Source organism: Sycon ciliatum, chromosome 12 (genome assembly GCF_964019385.1).
Source record: "Sycon ciliatum chromosome 12, ocSycCili1.1, whole genome shotgun sequence".
NCBI lineage: Eukaryota > Metazoa > Porifera > Calcarea > Leucosolenida > Sycettidae > Sycon > Sycon ciliatum.
Window position 1 is genome coordinate 21,603,463 of NC_088654.1, and position 22,918 is coordinate 21,626,380.

The window sequence follows — 22,918 nt, forward strand, 5'->3', positions numbered from 1 at the left end:
CAAATTTCCGAAGCAACAACCGGTTTCGTGCGTTCGGACTAGCTTGGTGGAACATATTTTTCCACTATCCACCAACTTTGCCAGAGAACACAGTTTCATGAAGAAATCTTGCCCGAGTTTTGGAGGTTGTTGTTCTGTTTTGGGTATGGCTCCATAGCTTTATCACCACCAATATCTGCTTGCTCCCTCGACTCGGATCCTGTATCAGACTCATGGGGAAGCCGGGACAATTGGTTTCCACTCATCTTCATCTGGAGCTTATAACTACTTCCTCCGTTAACAAAAACTTCGTGATGGATTTTTGAGGGGCTGATTTGGGCACAAACTGCCGTGAAATGAGTCGCAATCACTTTCTTGGCCTTCCCTGGCATGCCATGAAAGAGGCACGATGCAAGGAAAGCCACCTTTCACAACAAGCCAAGCGGAATCAATTGTTGCGCTGTGGAAACATAGGTGATGACAGTCATGGCGAGCGAAACTGAAATATCACTTCTCCGAGGGGTTATTGCGCTGCTTGGCCTCTCTACTACTTTAGCACTAAGTAAGTTGGAGAGCGTGATAAAACGGAGCAGCGAGCCCACACAATGAGCGAGTGGACAAGGAGTTGCTCCTATCGCACGGCTCAATGAAAATAATTCTGAATTCAAGTTCTTGTTCAACCTGCGCAAAGCCCAGATTCGAATGCTGATGACCATGCATTCTTTCAGAAGTCTGCAGTCCGATACGAGTCTCATGGCTAAAGAAAGTCGACCGGACTTGCTAGCCACTGCCCTTCAGTGCTGGCAGGGGTATCCATTAGAGAAAATGGAATCAGTTTGGCTCTGCCTTTACTCCTTGTTTCGCGGAGTTCTGGAGAACGAAGCTGAAACCAGGGAGTCGTAAAAATATTTTTCACGACTCCCTGGTGGAAACGAGTAATCGCCATTGCGGCTGATCACGCAGCTTGAAAGCCAACTTACTAGAACGACGGCGACATCAAGGTCAGCGGAGTGTGATCAAAGAAGCCAAGGCAAGGCTGAAACAAGCTGAACAACGACTCGAGAGAGATGACGATTCGCGTGCAGCAGATGACGACTCGCGTGCAGCAGATGACGACAGCGACGCAGGTCAAAAATGAGTCGAGCGAAAGCGACGCAAACTGAACTCTCTGCTCACTCCGCCAACAGGTTCTCTTGTAAAGACGCTGTACACCGGATGAACTAGCTTCGTCCAGTGATTAGCAGTCGATACAAACTGTTCTTGACCTGTTCTAAGCGTTTTGATATCCATCACAAAGTTTTTGAGGAGGAAGTATGTGTCTCAGTGTTCGGTCACTTCCAATTCCTCACCCACAATGATCCAGTCACTCTCCTCGCATTCGTCCCCAAACTCCTACCTAGAACTTTTCAAAATCAAATGAAATGCTTTTGGCAGCGACACTACCCCTGCCGAACATGACTTCCGCCAGACCGCCCTAAAATCGAAGGACGTTCCAAGAATATTATAACTGCACGGACACTTCATATCGTTCTATGATGCAGATGATCTAGTAGATCACTTTCCAAATTACGGGCGAACCTATTTGTCTGTATTGACAGGATTCAATAAAACGACATTGACCATAACGACACGTGAAATGTGTAGATTAGCATTTCCATATGTACAAATCACCACATTCATGGTCCCCCGTTTCCTAGCTCCCAAACGTATTCCTCTTTTTACTTTATTCACTTGTGGTTCTAAGCCAAATTCGTCATCCTATTGATGTCTGTAGTATGTGGAGTCATAGTGATGCCTGTAGCATGTGGAGTCATATGATGTCGCCCGGTGGTTCTAAGAGTAGCAACCCGTGATATTTCGGAATTGTACTAAAATTTTGAAGAAACAGCCCACTGCCATTAAAAAAATACAAAATAGATAAAAGTCACAAATTTGGAGAGATTCTACCCCCCCCCCCCCATATTACAGCAATCCCATTTTGAAATTCGCAAATGCATCATACGATGCCTCCGGCGAAGAGCTTCATGTCGTCCATGCACCACAGGTGTGATACAAGGCACGCCTCTGTAGTTAGGCCACAGAGGTAGCCAAGGTCCCTGGTTCCAGTCCCCGTGGTGTGACTGATTATTTTTTCTTTCTTTCGTATCTGGCTTGCAAGTGTTGAGTTTCGGAGAGAAAAGACCAGTACAAGGCATGTGGCCTCTAATTGCCTAACAACAACTTGAATAATGCTACGAATAGAATGATCTGTGCACTCATACTTCAAACACACAAGGTATGGTATGGTAAGGTATTAATATTTTTATTCACCAATCGAAGAGGCATATCTGCCTTCTTGCCGGGATGGCCAGAGCCAACCACGGCTCCTACTAATTGATGAATATGATAATGTGAAGCAAAAGAAGAAGAACAAATGGTACTTTGTCAGCTATCTATTCCGTACTAAAAAAAATGGACAGGGCAGTATGTGGATTCCATGTTGAAGAACTATGGATCGTGAAGATGCTACTTGTGTTTTATGATAAGTATAGGGAGAGAGAGAGAGAGACAGAGAAAAGGGGGGGGGGAGAAAGAGAGAGAGAGGGAGAGAGAGAGAGAGAGTGAGAGATAGATAGATAGATAGAGAGACGTAGAGAGACTGAGAGAAGGAAGAAAAGGAAGACTTGCCGAATGATCAAGTCTTGCATTGCCGAATTGAGTATCATGCATGAAGAGATGGCAGATCAAGATCAGAGGTAGAGGATTTGAATAATGCAAGATTGGGGAGAATTCTGATGTGGTCAGATAGGGCATTCCAGAGGGATCTACCAAGGAAATGCATTGTGTGCCGTTCAGATTGTCAAGGGAGAAAAGGGATACGGAGAAGCTGAGTGGCTTGACCTCTTGTGAAGGGACGATCCCCGTGCACGACGGGGCCGGCAGAGATCAACTTGAAGTAAGGCAGAAACAATGGGGTGGCTGACGGGGACAGACAATGAAAGACAAACTGCAAGACTTTGTAGATGAAAAGGTGCTCAACAGAATAAAGTGAGAGGCGTGTGCACAGTGGCCCAGTGGGCATGGCGCCATGCAATTGAAATATGCCGCGAACGCCAGACTTGCTGACTTTCAGTAGGCGGGTGACTAACTGCTTTGTGAGGCACGGAAAAAAGGAATTAGATGCATAAGTGATCCTAGACTGAATTATTGCTATGTACCATAGGCGGCGTGCAGTGATTGACAGTGCTCGTCCATGACGCCAGAGCTGTCCCACAGCAACAGACACTTTGCGTACAACTTGTTCGACATGCGGTTGCCAAGAGAGTTGGTCGTCCACAATGACTCCAAGATACTTAACTGTTATGGTGACTGACAGACGGATATCGTTGCAATAAATACCAGGCATGGCACTGTGACGGCCACGGGGCTGGATGAACAACACTTGCGTTTTGGCCGAGTTCAGAACAAGTCCAATACTGCACAGCCAATCAGCAAGTTTCGAGACAGCACTTGAGAGAACATTGCACACAAGGTGTTTATCCGAGTCAGAGAAGTCGAGGACAATGTCACCAGCAAACTCCTGCTGACTTACTTGCATTGGCAGTATGGCAGACCGCTCACTTGTGTATAAGACAAAATAATAGCAATGGCCCAAGTACACTACCTTGAGGAACACCTCTGGAGCAATCCACAGGTGCCGACAGAATATCAGCCACCTTTATTTGCTGCCTCCGATTACTCAGGTAACTCGTGAACCAGGACAGAACAGTACCCCCATGCCATGCTGATGAAGTACTGTGATGAGATGGTGATGTTGTACTCTGTCAAAGGCTTTTGACATGTCCACCATAATCACACCAGTGTGCTGGCGCTGAGATCGTGCCAAGAGCCAGCGAATCACTGCAAGAACCAGAGTGTCTTCTGTTGAGTGGGACTTGCGGTAGGCAAACTGGGACGCCGGTAGCAGGTGGTGGTCCTGCAGATGGGTCATGATCTGGTTCTTGACACAGTGCTCTAGAAGACGAGACACAATGGGCAGCAAAGAGACTGGCCGATAGTTTCCTGCAACTGCAGTGTCCCAGCTCTTGAACAAATGGCTAGCATATGACAGTTCGAAGCATGCGGGTACAGTACCACTTGAGAGCGACATATTAATGATTCTAGCAAGATTAGGAGCAAGAACACTGGCAGAGCACTGCAAAACAATACCAGGAATGCAGTCACTGCCACTAGCTTTGTGCGGGTTGACGCAGACCAGACATTGCTCAAAGTCTTGCACACTGACAGGTTGAAAGGACGTCAACGCTGATTGTTGTAGGGGCTACAGGGCCTGCTCTAGACATTCAACACAGCCCGGTCAGAGTGTACCTGGCGCATGCAGGCCAGCCGGGTCAAGCCGGGTCAGATCATCCGGCAGACAAACAACCAAAAGCCTGCTCAAAACGCAGCAAAACAGAAAGGCGTATTTATTACCGGAAACCGGACATTTTAGAGAACAAGGCGAACTATCAAAGTCCGCAAACGTAGAAGGTAAACGACATTACGTGAAGAATGCAAAGCAGTTCCATTGGGAGGGGGGGGACAGTTCCATTGGATTCTGATTTAACAATTTGACAAAAGGAATTCTGTTTTCTAATTAGTGCTAGTAGCAGGACGAACGACCAAATCCACCGCCGCTCGTCTTCCTTTTGAGATGCGTCTTGCACAAAGCGCATGACATGGATAGACTGGCATGGTCTTAGTCCAGCGAGGGTCGACCTTTCTTCCAAGAGTCTTGGAAAGCGTGATTTCTTTTTCTCTTCGCTGCGGGCTCCATCATCCAAATCACCAGTCGGCTGAAAACTTGCAACTGTGTCAAAAGCTATAGCCAAAGTTACGCTTTTGACAGCCTGCCCCATCGACTTTGAATGTCCTGACTTCCTGCTCACCGCTGGCCGGATTGCCCTCGAACCAGTTGACCCCAGTTGACCCTAGCCGAGTTTCTGTCGCTTGTAGACTGTAGTGTGTACAGTTGCGCTAGATTTGCAACAGATGGGGTCCGCGAGTCGTAAAATACCGGTATTTTAGGGATCCATTGTCAGTTTGAGACATTTTTAAGCCGGGTAAGACTGGACCCGGTGGTATCTGTTCAGCCAGGTCGTGCAGTTCCCCAGCTGGGCACGTGACCCGGCTGACCCGGCTCTCCAGCAGGCCCTGGGCCATGGGGCGCCTGAAGTGCAGCTGGTCCGTCGGGTTCATGCACAATCTCACCAAAGAAAGCACTCAGGAGTCTGCCGCTGTGTCTTCCGGCCGGTAACATTTTTCATAATGGCCCATAGCTGTCGCTGATTGGATGTGGCACACTGGCGGGTGAAATAGGAGTCCCGGCGAGATCTATCCAGCTTCCTGGCAGCTGCACGTGTTGTACGGTGAGGAGCTCGACGTTCCTCATTACCACGGTCTTGCATCCACAAGGGATGAAGCCGATTGCGTTCTCGGACCAGGTGTACCAGCTCAGGCGTGAGCCATGGGTATGGCCGCCTGTCCTTCTTCCTGGTTGCAACCAGAGGGGCGTCCCGGTCCAGCACATCATGGATTCCTGCAATAAAGTCTGAGGCCATGTCATCATCACTATGGGCATCGGTAGTACTCAGCCTTGCTGCCAGGTCCTGATTGAAATTGGGCCAGTCAATTTTGTGCAGGCGGTGCCTTCTGATCACCGTCTCTCCTTTCGTCCGGCAGGATGTTGGTGTACGTATGTGAGCCAAAACAGCGTGATCACTGATATCAAGATATACTGTCTCATATGGACCCTCAGGTGGAGTGCTCGACAGCAGTAGGTCAATCATCGACTGCAAATGTGCTGTAACGCGAGTTGGCGATGCCACGTAGTTGCGATACCACGTAGTTGCGGGGGTTGAACCGTGCCAGTATGTTTCGTAGGGGTTGCGCAGAGGGCGTAGACGGAGTACTGAAGTTGACGTTGAAGTCTCCCAAAAGAACTGTACTCTGATGGTGGCCAGCACATGATTGATCCAGAGCTTGCTCAAAGTCATTCCAATAATCCACTGGCTGCTGAGGTGGGCGATATCCACAACCAAGCAGAGTGCTCGATACACCCTGACCAATTTCCACCCACAGAATTTCCAAATCTTGGCGTTCCAGGTCCAGCCTCCGTCGTACCTGTAGTCATTCGTGGCAGTATAGAGCCACACCACCTCCATGTACCACTGAACAGTCTTTCCTGAACATCTTGTAGTTTGGGATATGCATTTTTCCATCATATGTGGTCGGCTTCAGCCAGGTTTCAGTGCCAAGCCAAGGACATGAATGGCATGGGCAGCAAGAAACTCCTGCACTTCTCTGACCTTGCGCTGAATGCTACATACATTCAGGAATGACACAGTTAACTCATCATCACAAGTGGTGGCTGATCTCATTGATTGGAATTAACAAGGTAAGGTAGGTCTAAAGGTTTCCAACAACGTGTTCACAATAGAGAAAACGAAAAGGAAACATGCTCAAATCGTCAGAAGAAAACGTTCTTGGAAACTTTGAGGACCGTTCGCCATTCACAACGTTGTTGCCTCCAAGCCTGATTCGCAAACCTGTGCTGGGGACAACAATTTGAAGAAGAGGTTGGTGCAACTTCGGCGATACTTGGGGAATTGTGTGTTGCTCCCTGCATATGGGAGCTCGCGATTTTCCTGCCGACTTATTATTATTATTATTATTATTATTTCACCGTCCAGTGGCAGAAGCCAATGCAAAGGAGGGGGCATTAGCCAGCCATGGCAAGAGAAGAAAAAAAGAAAGGATGAAGGAAAGAAGATGATAATCGGAAGAAAATAATGCATCAGCGGGGTGAAATGTATCACTATGTTGATCATGGTTGAGAGCGGCGAGATAAGTTAGCAAAAGAGGCGAGCGAGCCTACAACGTGGCATGACATTTAACATGGTCTATGAACTGTCTAATATTGGATATTGTCTTCATTTCCATGGGCAGGTTGAGCCAATACGAGTATGCAGAGAAGATAGGAGATTTGGTAAACATACTTCCTCCGTATACAAAAACTTCGTGACCTTTATTTGAAAGCTGCGCCACAGCTCTGGAATTGATCCGTTTGACTCGGAATAACACTCGTGGCGTTGTCTAACCTGTTTACAAGCTATATACAAAGAAAAAGGCAACTTAAACGGATGAGATTGAGTTTTTTCAGTCTTTGTCGCTCATGTCATTGTCTCCTGACGACGCGGACTCCGCATCGCCAACAGTCGCTGCTTCCGCTCGCATTTCGTTCAGATTCTTGTCACCTGCAGTGATGATCCGACTCTGGACTTTGGCTACGTCCTCTTCATCTCTAGAGCTGTGTACGAATCGGTGTCCACTATATTCAGCACATCCACACGCTTCGCATTTTCTTGCCAGGATAATCCTTCCAAGCATTCTACAATGGCTTCGAGGAGGTCCCTGCGATTCCCCTTGGCGACAAAGGAGAGGTCTGACTGGAGAGAGGCGAAGAAAGCCAGGCCATCGACATTCTGATCCTGAGTCTGCGCTGGTTGCATGACGACTGAAATGTTTCATCTTGCCGTGTGAGCGAAACAAATCAGTATTCTTTGTTCTCACGCTGCGTAGATCTATGGGGCCGCGCACCGCAAGTACGAGCCTTGCCACGAGTGCCGCATGACTCCATGTTCCAGCCACGAGCTACACTTCGTCATTGTGTCAGTTTCGAGCAAGTAAGTGTTAGTTTTTTTCATTTGACTCTTGAGTTTCTGTCGGCAACGTCCTCACACGCATGGCGTCCGTGGAGAATCTGTTCGGGATCAACCAACTAACCTCGACATGGACGTGGGTTGTCGATGACAGTCTTTGGCGCCGTTCGTTGAGCAGGTTCTTGCTAAAAAACACCGTTCAAAAAAGTCACGAAGTTTTGTATACGGAGGAAGTAGTTGACAAAGCTCTGGGAAGCACTATGCCATTGCGAGTGTTCCATGCGAAAGTAAACCAATTATACTTGGTGAGATGTTCAGGGACAATGTTCAGTTTAATACGATGGACCAGAACGCATGACTATCTCTGCGACAGGATAGAGATGGGGCTGGTGGAGGCCACACTATATAGATCAGTAGAGGGGAAAAGAGAGGGTTTACGAAACATAATTTTCAACACACGTTTATGATGTATTTCTGGTGTCTGTACAGCAGATTTACTAAGCAGGGAATGCCAAGCAGTGGCGCCATACAGAAAGATAGGTAGCATTAGCCAAATCAAGTCCGGGAAGGGTGAATGTGGGAGGGTGGTCTAGTTGAGGGAGAAAGACTATTTCTGTTTTCAAGATATAGGGTTTCAGACACCATGACAACATCCATTTATGAACAACAGTGATTCCATTCTGAAGCTTCGTACACAGGTTTGCAATGTCAGCGTCAAACTGAATGAGGGCTGTGTCATCAGCAAATAGTGACAAACCATCTATACAGTCAGGTAGATCGTTTATATACAACAAGAATAGTAGAGGCCCCAGTATAGATCCCTGGGGGACTCCCGACTTCACAGGCAGTGGGTCTGAGAGTACCCCTTCGACTGACACTGATTGCGTTCTATCTGTTAGGTAGTCCGTAATCCATGCCAGAGACGCTCCGGAAACATTGCACATCGCAGATAATTAAGCTAGGAGTCCACGGAACCATACCGTGTCAAACGCCTTTGCTAGGTCGAAAAAACACATACGAACATGTTGGTGGTCATGACGAAGGGCCACAATGTCCTGCACAAGGCGTGTCAGCTGCATGGTGGTTGAGTCTCCTCATCGAAAACCAGATTGGACTGGGGCAAGGGCCGGCAACACATGAGCATAAAGCTTATCAAAGAATAATCGCTCACATAGTTTCGATACACAGGACAACAAGGAGATAGGACGGTAATTGCTGGCTTGTGACTTGGAGCCTTTGCTCTTGTAAACCGGAACAACCTTCGCGAGTTTCCATGCTGCTGGAAATTTACCCGTCGAAAAGGACACATTAAAAATACGGCAGAGGGGGTACGATATCGACGGGGCAAGTTTCTTCAGGACATCCTTCGTAATGGTGTCCAAGCCAGGACTGCGGCGAGACTTTAGTCGGGCGATAGCCTTTCTAACATCCGCAGTTGTGGTGATGACATGAACAAATGTTTCATGAAGTTGGCTGTGGGCACTAAGAGCTGGAAGTGATAGCGACGGATCATCAAGCACAGCAACGGAGGCGAACTGCTGGTTGAGGACTGTAGCCTGATCGAAACCGCCAGAAACTGGATGACCGTCTTCATCAATGAGGTGAAGAAGGCCACTAGCCTGCTGACGATTCCGCTGAGAACGAACAAACTGGTACATGTTAAGGTTACCTGACGCCATGCTGGCCTGTATAGATGCCAAATAGTCACAGTGAAGAGATCGAGATAAGTTTCGTACTCTGTTACGCTGAACTTTGAAGGCAGACTGGTTAGCTGGGGTTGGGAACTTCCTATATCGGCTGTAGAGTTTGTACTTCAACTTAATGGCAAGTACTAAATCTCGATTAACCCACGGAGGATATTTCCTAGATACAGCTCGCTGGGTGGAGGAAGAGATTTTCCGATAAGGCGACAGGTAGTGAGAAAATGCATCATTCAAGGAAGAGGAGAATCTGGCTAATGCGTCGTCGACATCTGGTGTGTCCATGAGATCATACCAGTTGAGCGAGGAAAGGTACATATTTACTGCTACCCAGACAAAAGGTGGCACTTGCGCAAAATTGTATGGAGTGGCTGGGGAACTACGGGCAGGATAGCATGGTACTTCCTTTGCAGGCGTTCGGGTTACAGTTCTGTAGAAAAGGGTGGTAACTACCTGTGAATGGTCGGACGCACCAAGCGGGGCAGCATCGTCGACACAGAATACTGATTGAGGACGATTGGTAGCGAGCAAGTCTAGGCACGACAGGGTTCCGTTAAGAGAGGTGTGAGTGGGAACATCTACCAGCTGGGAGAGACCGAAGCTGGAGAATATATGCGAAAGTTCCTTTCCAGCGCGTGATGTAGCGTCACCACTCCACCAGTCGGAGTTGTGAGCATTGTAGTCACCAGTGAGGAATATATCAACGGATGAGAGGTCTACAGCCCGTAGGGTATCCGTCATCATGTCACAAAATGAGGTAAGTTCAGGTAGGGATTGCAAAGGAGGGCGATACTGACAGCCAATGAGTATAGGATTAGCACCCAGGTTTGCAGGAAGTCCAAGCTCAACCCATATGTTTTCGCATTGGGGAGAGTCAAGGTCTGAGCGCTGGGCTGCATGCAAAAATGTCCCATCTCGTACAAGGATGGCAACACCACCATAACCTCGGAACTGGGCCCTTTGGTTGGCTGGTATTGGCCTATCTCGACGGGAGCACGTATAGCCGGGTACACTGAGCATATGTATCGGGCAGAGCCAGGTTTCTGTCAGACATAGGATAGTCGGTGTGTTGGATCGACACAATGCATAGAGTTCAGGGATTTTGTTCGACACGGAGCGACAACTAATCGTAACAATATTGATATTATGTTGAGTCTTAGGAAAATATGGGAAGGCCTGGGCGCTCAGCTGTGCAGAAGCCATCATTCTGACGACATGGGGGTTTTACCTGGTTTGTTCGCATTTGAATCTGCAAACCGCCACTTTCTTACGGTGTGCTGGATAGTTGCAGGCCAGAATCCGTCACCCAAGACCTTTTCCGTAGCTGAGGCTGGGAATATCACTCTGGCGTAAGCTGTTCCGAAGGTGCAGGATTACATGATGGTGCCGTTCACCACAACCACTGCACGCTCTTGACACCAAGCCTTGATGGAGTCGGCACTGCAGCCCATTTGGACGTTTCCTACATAGAATATCGCTTTGTCCACCTTTTCGACACCTGTCAGGACTACAGGGTTTGTTTCGACCGTGGGCATAGGCTTGACGTACCGAGATGTGACCCGACATCGTACAACATCTACTCAAGAGCTCTATCCATCTAATTTGTTGCGGGAACTGCTGTCCGTAGAGACGTGACCGTTGCCAGCAGGTCTAGGCGCTGTGTGAGCAGTGTCTCTGGACTGGGAAGCGGCACGTGGTTGTGAGTGCATACCGGTAGTACGATCATTTGAACTTGAGCGTGCATGCTGCGATGTGGAGGTGTGCTGTGATCGCGGTGCAGTGGTGATGGATGTGTCAGTTTCATACAGGGAGGGCTCTACGGTAACTTCGTTAGCACTTGTGCGATGGTTGTGGGTATCATTGGCAGTTTGAGAAAGTGCGCCTGTTGTGAAGTTCCTCAGCTCTAGTACTTCCAATTTTAGGCTGGAAACCTCATCCCGAAGTGAAGAAACAATGGCATTATCATGCTTCGCTTGCTCCAGTTGCTCTCTTAGCTCTATCACTACACATACAAGCTCGTTTAGAGACTTCAGACTACTACTAGTACTGACCTCAACGGCCTTGATCGGGGTTACACCCACACCAGCTAGTCTTAGGGAAACCACAAGATCAACTCGGCTCTTTGACTCGGCTCCGTCAATAGGATGTTCTTTGGCAAGATGCCGCAGCTCTTCGAAAGTCAGCAAGGCGAGGTCGATGTCCATATTCATTGCCATATTCCTAGTGTGTCCAGATCAAGTTCTCTGCCACAGGGACCTAAAGAAAGCGGAGCTTAAAAACTTGCATCCGCACCTTACCCCACTTTGATTTCCGTTATAATTCTCAATTGACTGACTCACGACTGCCATCCAGAGCACATGAGAACGTACTGAACAATTCAGCACCTCCATGAGCGACTCACGCAGCTATCTGGTGTTCACGAAGTGTTTGTCGCCCTGGAAACGGATTGTCTCTGCACGTTTGTATCCCTGGTGATGTTTGAGCATGGAGAGCACTATATAAGTGGTGCTCTTCAGGCTCAATCTTCCTCAGCCTACACAATGTCAACTGATGAGTGGTGAATTCCCTGAAACACTGTGTATCGAGCAGGGAGTGGTGCTTTCTTGCAGGTTTGCCGAGTGAATTGTTCAATGGACTTCTCGTGCCAGTCAAGTGAGAATTCAAGTCGGCAGGAAAAGCTCGAGCTCCCATGCAAGGAGCAACACACAATTCCCCAAGCATCGCCGAAGTCGCACCAACCTCTTCTTCATATAGCATATATCTTAAACAACAATTGCTTCAATTTTTCAAGGAAGGTCCAGAAGAAAGACAATTAAATTTTGTGATCGGTTCGAATGGCAAATCTCTCGCTTCCTTAGGATAAGTCAAACTTGCCATATCGCCAGTTGCAATAGCGACCAGCGCAGTGATGACGTACGACCGGCTTCGCTCCACCGGGGAGAAAGTCGATCACTGCAGAATTTGGTCATTTTTATTGTATCCACAATGTGAAAGAAGTGCTTCAATGCTGTGGCAAGTTGGGCTTACATATGGAAGCGACAGATATGATATTCGAATTGACATCAAATTGTCTTTAATCTGAACCCTACTTGACAAATCTATGCACTTGCCCTTTAAATAATTTTGGACTAAGTTAAAGGCGTGTAAAGTTTATCACAGTCAATTCATGTATGCACCAACACAGCTGAGCCAAGCAAAAGGACAATCTGAATAGTTTAAAATTGCCAAACATCTTCATTCCCTTCTATTAAAGCAGTGCAAAGCAGGGTTGATCAAAAAATTCCAAGACTACAAATACAAAAGCAACGAGTACATAGCAACGAGTTCAACCTAGCACTTCATGAAGCGAGAATGAAAGGGGTGGAAGTAGGTGCCTAAAACGGCACCGGGTAAAAATAAGTAGGAGGTAATGTCACGTGGTATTAGTCAAACATACATAAAGACTAACTCGAAAAAAACTGCAAAGCAAAGACAGCACATTGTCTATTTTGCTCACAACTTTGTGGACAGTTCACGAATATGCCTCCAAAACAGAAAGATGCATTAAATTTTTAGATCTGCCACGAGTGATGATAGTAAAAGCCTGATCTGTACACAGTAATAGTCACCTATTTCCACCCCTTTCATTCTCTTGTGTGTGTGTACATTTAATCTTTAATTAATGAACTCGTTGCCCTTGTATTTGTCGTTTTCAAATTAGTCCATCATTTCCTGTAGTGCACTTTTGAGAAGGGAGCGAAAACGTTCAGCAGTTTTAAACTGTTGTTGTAACCTATACTACGGGACAAAGAAAACGAGGATACCTACTTGTAATCAAGTAAAACAAAACCGGCGCTTTGACTTGAAAAACCATTAATTGACTTTGTACCTCCTTTATTGCACACAAAGATGAATCTAGTGAAAGTGGAACATCCCGAACACCCCTGTAGAGAAAGAACAGTAGTCCAAATTCAATATTCAAATGGCATATCAATTTTCCAAAGTATTAAAAACCATTTCAACCATTTCACCCTTTAAAATGGTCCCTTGCTGAACTCGCATATGAAGCATGATGCGCAGCATGCAACAAATTACCAGAACAAGTATCTAAATGCAATCGGCATAAAACAATACTACTATAAATTAATATGAGCCAGGGTGACTACTTGAACTCGGATAATGAGCCAGTATTAAATGTAAAAAGGAGAAGAAAACACATGGGAACGAGTTATGAAGCAACTCTTTGGTCGCTGAATGTCTCAGTAGCCTGTCAGTTTTGTGCCCTGTTATCACACGTTCTGACTGCTTATAATCTTGTTACAGTCGTGGATAGTTACTTCATAACTCGTTCCTGTAGTAGATGTGTAATTGCATGACATCATTATTGTGCGTACACTAGTCCGCATGCGCGGTCTCCGAATCTGCATAACTTCTAGTTGAGCGGTGTTCTTTTCCCGCGCCTTGCTTGCTTTCGGACTGTTCTTCGCGATGTACTTGTAATGGTAGTTTTCTCCAACCCTGTTATTGTGCTTTGCTGAACCCCACAGAACGAGTGGCAACGAAGGTCGGATCATGGCGCTGCTCGGAAACCTGGGCCCCTTCACATCGGCGGATGTTGATGACTGGGAGTCAGATCTGGCCAGGCTGGATCAATTCTACAAAACGAATAAAATTGAGGACGGGCGGAAGAAATCTGTGTTCTTGACAGTTGTGGAAGAAAGTGTTTTCAGGTTGCTAGTGACACTGATCACATCCAAAATTTGTAGCCGCAGCCAGCAGGCAAGTGAGAGTTATCATGAATATGTCGCTGAGCTACGACGTATGGCAAAGACCTATGACTTCGGCAATGGTCTGGAAGATGCCATCCTCGACAGGTTCGTCTGTGGCATACGAGACACTGTCGTTTGTAAAAAAAATGCTGACCATCGATGCCCTCACTTTGGAGATGGCTCTGAAAACGGCTGCAGCTCAGGAGGTGGTCGATTGCGAGGCTGTGCACATGATGGCCGAGGGTAGATGTACCTCCAAGTCCAGCCATGTCCATGCCGTTTGGCACAAGAGACAGCCACCTGTACCTAGACAGCGAGGCAAGTCAGGATCCGGCATTACCCACAGGGCTGAGCCTTGTTATCCCTGTGGCAATAAGGACCATGCTCATTCACAGTGTCGCTTCAAGGCTTCCGAGTGCCACTACTGCAACAAGCGCGGGAACCTCAAGAAGGTGTGTCGTACGAAAAACGTCAAACCAATTTTGTATGCGAGGAGCATGAAATTGGTGATGTGTACTCCGTAGAGTTGCGTCGCAAGCCAACTGTGAATATGATGTTTGATGGGGTGGAAACGATAATGGTGCTCAATACCGTTGCTGTCGTGAGGGTTATATCATGTGAGACATGGGACCGTACCCCAGTGATAAACAACTTGAACCTGCTGATGTCAAGCTGCGCTCTTACACAGGTGATGCAATCAATGCGTTGGGTCAAGTCACAGTGGATGTGTGCTATAATGGCCGTACAATGCCATTGCCACTGCTCATTGTTGAAGGCGAGTGTGCTACTCTGCTCAGAAGGGACTGGTTGCAACACGTCCGACTCGACTGGTCATCCGTGTTTGAGGTTCACGTACCTACGGATGGACACGATTTGGAGCGGATAGTGGCTGACCAAACGACCTTGTTTGACGGTCACGTGGGTGAGCTGCAAGCAGGTGCATCTACCTACGCAGTCAAGCCCTTGGTTGAGGAGCAGCTCAGGAAGATAGAGCAGCAGCACAATATAGAGCCTGTAAAACACAGCGAGGGAGTAACCCCAGTAGTGGCTGTTCCAAAGTCTGATGGCTCAGTTCGTCTCTACGATGACTACAAGGTCACTGTGAATCCCCAACTGTGAGACATTGCACCAACCTGAAGTCGCCCAACACAGCAGGAACTGACCGCCAGGTGTAACTCTCTCTCTCTCTCTCTTTCTCCCTCTCTCTCTCTCTCTCTCTCTCTCTCTCTCTATCTCTCTGTTTTTGGTGCAGAACAACATCTCTGGCATTGATTGCTTTCTTGCTTAGACTTCTGCCACACCTTTGTTCTCGTACTCCCCTCTATGTACTAGTGTTACGCGAACCCTCCTTCCAGGGGTGCCCCTTGTCCCCGGTCCTTTTCAATATTTGTTTCCAGCTTCTGCTGGACTCACTTGCAGCCCCTGAATTAAGTTGCCTCTCCTATGATTTTAAATCTGTCCCTTTGCAAGTGTCCCAAACAGCTTTTGCTGATGACTTAGGCCTCTATAGCAAATCTTGTGCAGGTTGTCAAAAACGCATTGCGGTCACTGAGGACTTTCTCTCGTGGACCCAATGTATGCAGGCGGCGCCGCACAAATGCAAAAGCAGTGCAGCAAAGCTTGTAGATGGCCGATATACCTTACGATCCCTGCCTGATGATGCTTTCATTGACACCGAAGAATTCAAGTTCCTGGGGCGAAGGCTGCATGCTGATTGCTCTGAGCAGACCCAACGAGAAGACATCCGTCAACTCACTGTATCTCTCATGCAAAAAGTAGATGGCTCTTGGCTTCAAGACCACCACGAGGTATGGCTTTACCACCATCTTGTAGAGCCCAAGCTTTCTTGGTCTTTCCAGGTTCTTGAACTCATACAAGGTTTTGTACGTGAACTGCACTTTATGTGTTTACCATTTCTGAGGAAATGGTCAGTCCTACCTCAATGCGCGAACTCTGCCATTATTTGTATTGGCAGTCGCAAACGCTTCGTCTTACGCCTCCACTATCTTCCTACAGTGTGGAAAAAGTGCCAGTCCATCAAATGGCACATTCTTCAATCGAGTGGGGACGCGCGCATGAGGGCGCTGTACACTCTGCGTCGCAGTACGGATGCAAAGCTGACAAAGCAGTATCAGGCGACAATAGAGCTGGAGTGTGCAGAGGCATCAGTAGGTTCAGGGACTCTCCGTCCACCGTCATCGTCAAATCATCGTGCATGGTTGGGTGCTCATCCTCCGAAGCAGCATTCCACACCCTCCAGGAAGGATCTCCTTCAAACATTTGAGGAGATCATCACGCAGGAGCAGATTTTGAGGCTGAAGACTCTTCAGGTGCAAGGCAAGTGGTTGGAGTGGACATCGGTGATGTTGCAAGACCTCTCGTCACAACGTACTCAGGGTCATCGTCAGGAACATGTGTGAGGAGATTCGAAGCCGCGCTGCTGCAAACACCGTACAAACCGAACATTCAAATGACCTTGACTTCATCTCGTTTTGCAAGGCGAGAGAGAAACCAGTTCACGTTCAGCCCAGAAGAAATGTATATTATTATTATTATTATTTATTCTTCTTTTGAAACTCGGATGTTGAGCCATAAATAAATGTAGAAAGGAAAAAGACAATATGGATACGAGTTAAGAGTAACTCTCCATCACTGTAACATGATACTTTATACAGTCAGAAAGTGCAAAAACTAGGCACAAAACTGACAGAGTACTGAGACATTCGACGTCCTGACACCTAGCTTCAACACATCTTCAACACAGTCCGTGGGACTGTAGCTTTTGCTCGTTTTCGTTGCGCTTGCCTTCCCCTCTTTGGTCTTTTCCATAACCTTGAACCTTCCAAGTTGGAAGGCTGTCGGTTAGCGCTACGGAGATGTGTTGAAGCTAGGTGTCAGGACGTCGAATGTCTCAGTACTCTGTCAGTTTTGTGCCTAGTTATTGCACTTTCTGACTGTATAAAGTATCATGTTACAGTGATGGAGAGTTACTCTTAACTCGTATCCATAATGTCTTTTTCCTTTCTATATTCTTCGTTTACTAGGGAATTTCCAACAGACGTCAGCAGTTTCCGTAACTCTGGTGTTGCCCACGGTTGAGGCTTAGGTTTGGGACAGAGGGGTAGTCTAACTTGTTTAGATGGAGCATGCGTATCAGTTACAGCAGCGATAGACGTTAGAAGATGGCAAGTTTGACTGTCCAATGTTGAAAATGAGGATGATTCCTGGAGCATATCATTCATTGAGTATTAAACTGAGAGTAGTTGATAGTAGCTATTCCTGGTTTTCTCACAGCCTTAGTTCTCTGGGTTGCTGGGGGCTTCCATTCCGGTATTACAAAATCAAGGCGGACTAGGTGGTGATCAGTAAGATCTGACATGGGAATGATCGTTGGATTGGGCAATGGAAGGTAGTGTTCAACAGAGCCAGGTCAAGGCACGTGTTTGACGGCGCTCTAGTTGGTGCGTGGACAATTTTCTGCAGCTGATGTTCTGCACAAAGCTTAGTAGATGATGATTATGATGTAGAGTCGGTTGTAAGATGTCCGTGTTCAAATCTCCCAGAACTAGCAGGTCAGATCTGTCCACGAAAATCCCATCCAACTGGGCACTGTACTGCTCCCAGAATTCTGTACCAGAGCTCGGTGGGCGGTAGATTGAACTCACGAGGAGCTTACACGCATCTGGCTCCCGTGCAATGCGAACTGACACAAACAACGACTCCAGATGTGTGTTGGATGCGGGCAAAATGAGACAAGCGAGGAGACTGGACATGATGTACAAGCACACACCTCCGCCCCTCAAGTTCCTGTCGTTCCGATATATCCGATATCCAGGGATGTTCAGCAGGGAATCTGATACTGAGCTGTCCAGCCAGGTTTCATTAATTGACATAATGTGAATTTTATTGGCATGCAGGATATGATGGATTTCATGAACTTTATTTCGTAGACTGCAGATGTTTACATGAGCAACTTTGAGGACGGCGCGGTTGTCTGGCTGGGGGTTCCCTGATTTTTTTTGTTTTTACTATTGACACAGCCCTACTGGAAAACAGGTGGAGAACAAAAAGAAACGAGGAAAAGGACAAAACATAGGGGATGTAGGGACGACGTGCTGATGTGCTGGGAGCAACTCAACCGACCAGAGGTCTCGGCGTCAGCGTTGCAACTAGGCATCGAAAAATGTGTGTGTGTGTGGGGGGGGGGGGGGGGTTGCACAAGAACAACTGCAAAACAAACAGAAGCTAGAGAATACCACAAATAATAACTTGGTGCGAAATAATGAGAAGAAAATAATGACGCCCAAAAGCGCTAAATACGAAATTAAGAAAAAGGAAAATAATAAACCACATAGCGCTAAAGCTGCACCAAATAATAATTTAAATTATAACTAAACCGGGTGGAAAACCAAGAAATCATAACAAACAAAACAAACTAAATAAAAAATTAATAATTAAAAATTAAATAATAAAAGGTAAATGAAGCCCAATATCATCAGCAGAGACGAACCAAGGAACATGACCCGTGCCACAGTCAGGAGTTCATCCGTAGAAGTCGGTAGCCATCAGCCAGTGTTGGTGCGTGAGGTACTTATGGACATCTTCTTTGAACGTGTGGAGCCGCTTCAAGCTGAGTGGAGCCCTTACAATTTCGCTTGGCAAGCTGTTCCATACTGAGACTACAGAAAACGGGAAGGAGCGAGAAGCATAGGCAGGTGCTCTCCTGTCCAGGACTTGCTGCAGCTGCACATGGTGCTGCTGGCCAGGAGGGGGTTGACTCCGGGTGCGCCGAGCTTCTACATGGTTGGCTGGAGGGGGGATCATGGGGGTGAGCTGGGGTGGTCCTGGGATGCACTGGAGCTTGTACAGGTATACAAGCCCAGATACAATCCGGCGGTGGCACAGGCTTTGGAGAAGGGCACCAGGGCCAATACTGGCCATTGCACGTTTCTGTACACGGTCGAGTCGGGCGAGGTGGCTGGATGCAGCTCCCATCCACACAAGGGGAGCATACTCGAGGATGGGTCGCACAAATCCCTTGTACGCACAAAGCCAGCCATGGTAATCTAACACCCGGCAAGCCCGACGGAGAACACCCAGTCTCTGGCAGCCACGTGTTGCAATTGAGTGCAAGTGATCCCGGAATGACAGCTTGGCGTCAAATGTCACTCCAAGAAGCTTGATGGTGTTGGCTTCCGGAACCGCGATACCTCTAAACTTGATGTCAGGGACAGCAGGGTGTGTGGCTTTCGTAGTCATCAGCAGCTGTTGCGATTTAGAGGGCTCGAATCTGATGCACCAGCGTTCTCCCCACTCTTCAAGACGCTTGAGGCTGGATTGCAAGGCGGCAGTCATGTCATGCATATTGTCCTGCGTGCGGATGAGGCTGTAGAGGGTTGTGTCGTCTGCAAAGGAACTTAGTCGCGTCTCGGGAGACAGGCACTGGTCCAGGTCAGACACATACAAGAGGAAAAGTGTCGGGCCAAGGATACTGCCTTGGGGCACACCTGCTGTTATGGGCGTCGGAGAGGATGAGTCGCCGTGGACCAGGACTGATAGTTTGCGGTTCAGGAGGTAATCCTGCAGCCAGTGCAGCAGGCAGCCATCAATGCCAACGTTCTTGGCTTTGAAAATCAGTCCAGAGTGTGATACCCGATCAAATGCTCCTGCTATGTTCACCGCCACCATGTGAGCGTACCCTCCATCGCTGACAGTCTTGACCCACTCAGTGTGCAAAGCAGTGAGGATGTCGCACGTGCCTCTTCCTTGCCGAAAGCCATATTGACTGTCGGGCAGAATATTGAAATGCTCCAGATAATTCACGAGCTGCTTGTTTACTATGCTCTCCATTACTTTTGACAGGATGGATAGTAGTGAGACTGGCCGGTAATTCTTGGGATCCGAGCGGGGGCTCTTCTTGAAGACTGGAACCACATGGGCCAGCTTCCATTTGGTAGGTTGAACACCGTGGCGAAAGCAGAGTGAGAACAGTTTGGTGACTGGTTCTGCAAGCTCACTGGAACACTGAGCTAGGACTCTTGCTGGACTATTGTCAGGTCCTGTTGCCTTCGATGCATTCAGCTTGGCTAGACGGTGGCGTACATCAGCAAGCCGGAAATGGATGCGGTCAAGACCATGGCGGTCCAAATGCTGCATTTCTGGCAGATCGTCTGGAGAGATGTCATCATCTGCAAGGCTACACTTCTGGGAGTAGTACCTGGCGAGGCAATTGGCCTTGGCTTGGCGAGTTGGATACTCTGTGCCGTCGGTGTCCTTCAGCAGAGGTATCTCAGAGGCACGTTCCATCCCAGCAGCTCTCTTCATGTTGGACCACCATTGCTTGGCGTTAAGTGAGCCTGAGCTGAGCTTAGCTTTGACACGAGCATCATGTGATGATTGGGCGCGCAGCAAAATAGCAGCTGTTCGGGCCACTAGGTCGATGAATGAAGCTCGCAAATCTCCATCATCGGGGTGCTGACGCCACCGTTTCCATGCACGAGTCTTTGCTTGAACTACAGTGCTGCACTCAGGTGTCCACCAACAAGGGTCTGTCGTCCGTACTGTCAGGGTCTTAGATGGTATAAACGTGTCCATTCCATCCAGAATTACAGTTGTGAGTTGTTCACATGCAAGTTCGGGGACATCGCAGACGACAGCAGCCCAGTCAAAGCTGCGGAAATGTGCCCTCAGTCTGCCCCAGTCTGCTTGGCCATAACGCCATACTTTCCTGCTTGTTGGCCGCTCCAGTACAGGAGTGATTTCCTGAAAGTTGGGCAATACTACACAGTGGTCAGAGCGCCCAATGGGAGATGATACTGCTGTGTGGACAGTGCCGGGAAAGTCGGACAAGACGAGATCCAATGTGTTTGGTCCACGGGTTGGCTGGGTCACGTGCTGGACAAGACAGTGTGTTGCACTGATTTCTTCCAAGAACTCCCCTGCGATTGTTGTTCGAGAGCTGCCAAGCCAGGACGTACTGTGAACATTAAAATCTCCAGCCAGAATCATGTGCTTACCATGCTGCCGCATGGTATCTATGTTTTGGTCTAAGTGCTCGAGTAGAGCCAGATCATTGTCAGCGCAGGAACCAGGGCGATAGACTGCACCTATGACAGTTTTGCTGTTGCACTGGCCAACTGTGAGCAAGGCTGTTTCGAATTCAGCAGACTGGCACTGATCCAGATGCTGGTACGCGATGCCGGCTTTGATCCAGACTCCAATGCCACCTCCGTGTTCTGTTCGGTCTCGGCGAATCGGGCCACAGTATCCCGGGATCATAGATGCACTGTGAGAGCATTTATCCACTGTTAGTTTCGTCTCAGTCACTATGGCAACATCCGCACCTGAGAGCAACAGGGTGTGCTGAAACTCTCCGAATTTGGACAGCAGCCCGCCTGCATTGGTCATGATTGCTGGCTGTCTGCATTCAGTTGTTGTTGCTCGGCAGACTCTTGCTGCTGGTGGTCTTCGTCCAGTTTCTTGAGCAGTGGGCTGCCGGAGTCAGGTGAATCCCCATGCCGCCGCTTGCGGTCGGGAGGCAATGGTGTCAGGTCGGAGCTGTGAGTGGCTGAGTCCTTGCCTGACTTCTTCGACAGCACAGACTGTCCATTTCCCTTTCCTGGCACTGGCCCATGACGTTTTTCATGGAATGTCCACTCCCTCGCATACAGTGGTCTAGGCCAAAAGTTTACAGAGGTGACTGTGGGGAGGGCATCAGCATCAACAGTTACTCTTCCTGTCATCATTCCCTTCTTGTTTTCACGGACACTGCAATCATGAACTGCAACTGTCTGGTGTACTGCGGTGGAGCGTGTTGTGATGAACTCGTTTAGCCGTTGGTCATTGCACTGGGAACTAAGATTGCCAATAAAGACAACTACTCGCTTCTTGCGGTGAGGCTCTTGAGCCACCAACTGCCAAGAATCATCCTGGATGGCCTCCAAGTCCAATGCAGGGGTTGCGTTGGGCACAGGCTTGGCTGGCATGTATCCGGATCGACATCCTCCATGCTGCTGAAAGTCCTCTGCGTCCGAGCACTCCGTACCTGAGGGCCCACTGTCCTCGATCACTTTTTCGAAAGTGCCGCTACGGGATACGGCCTCCACGTGCGCTAGAGCTCCAGTTGTTTCCTGATCCTGCAGATCCTGCTGCTGCTGCTTGCTTTTGCCTTTGGTACGGGTACGGCGTGTACGCTGGCTGTTGAGAGTATGGGTACTGCCGGGCAGCTCCGAGGAGGAATCCACGGCTGTAATGGCGGACTTCTTTTCAAGGGAGACACGAACCTCCGGCTTCAACTCCACGATTTGTGCAGAGAGCTCATCTAAGCGTCGTAGGAGGCACCTCTCCCGGTCTCTAGACTCGCTGACAAAAGTTGTCAAAGTCTGCAGCAAGCTAACCACATTTTGCTCAATACCAGGCAGAGAGCAGAGCAGTTTTGTCGGCTCGCCTGTCAGCTCGCCCATTTCAAAAAATATTAGGACTACGACTACGGGCACCACACTACTACTGCTACCTATTACACTAGACTACTACAACCGCTGCTAAGACCCTACCGGTACCTCCAGACCGGCCTGATGCTGACTGGGCTATCCAAAGGACGAAAATCTACGAGCTGAAAAAAACGCTACCCTCACTCACCAATAAAAAACTCTGAAGATATGTCCTATTGGGCAGACAGCAGATCCTGGATGGCATTGTCAGAGAGAGGTGTCCCTTTGTCATCCTATATGACGTCATAAGGCAGAGAGAACTTGACCTTTTTGGCTCAAAGTTGCTTATACTTCGGTAGTACTGCCTACCGCTTCGTTTCCTG

General features: G+C 48.2%; 1 protein-coding gene across 1 annotated transcript in view; it reads right to left on the bottom strand.

Annotated features, from left to right (window-relative positions):
- LOC135828304 (protein sidekick-1-like) overlaps positions 1-22,918 on the bottom strand; it is a 260,914-nt gene that overhangs the window by 168,160 nt on the left and 69,836 nt on the right. The window contains exon 6 of the mRNA XM_065340752.1: positions 13,166-13,281. Within this exon, the coding sequence (XP_065196824.1) occupies positions 13,166-13,281 (116 nt within the window). The remainder of the gene's footprint in view (positions 1-13,165; positions 13,282-22,918) is intronic.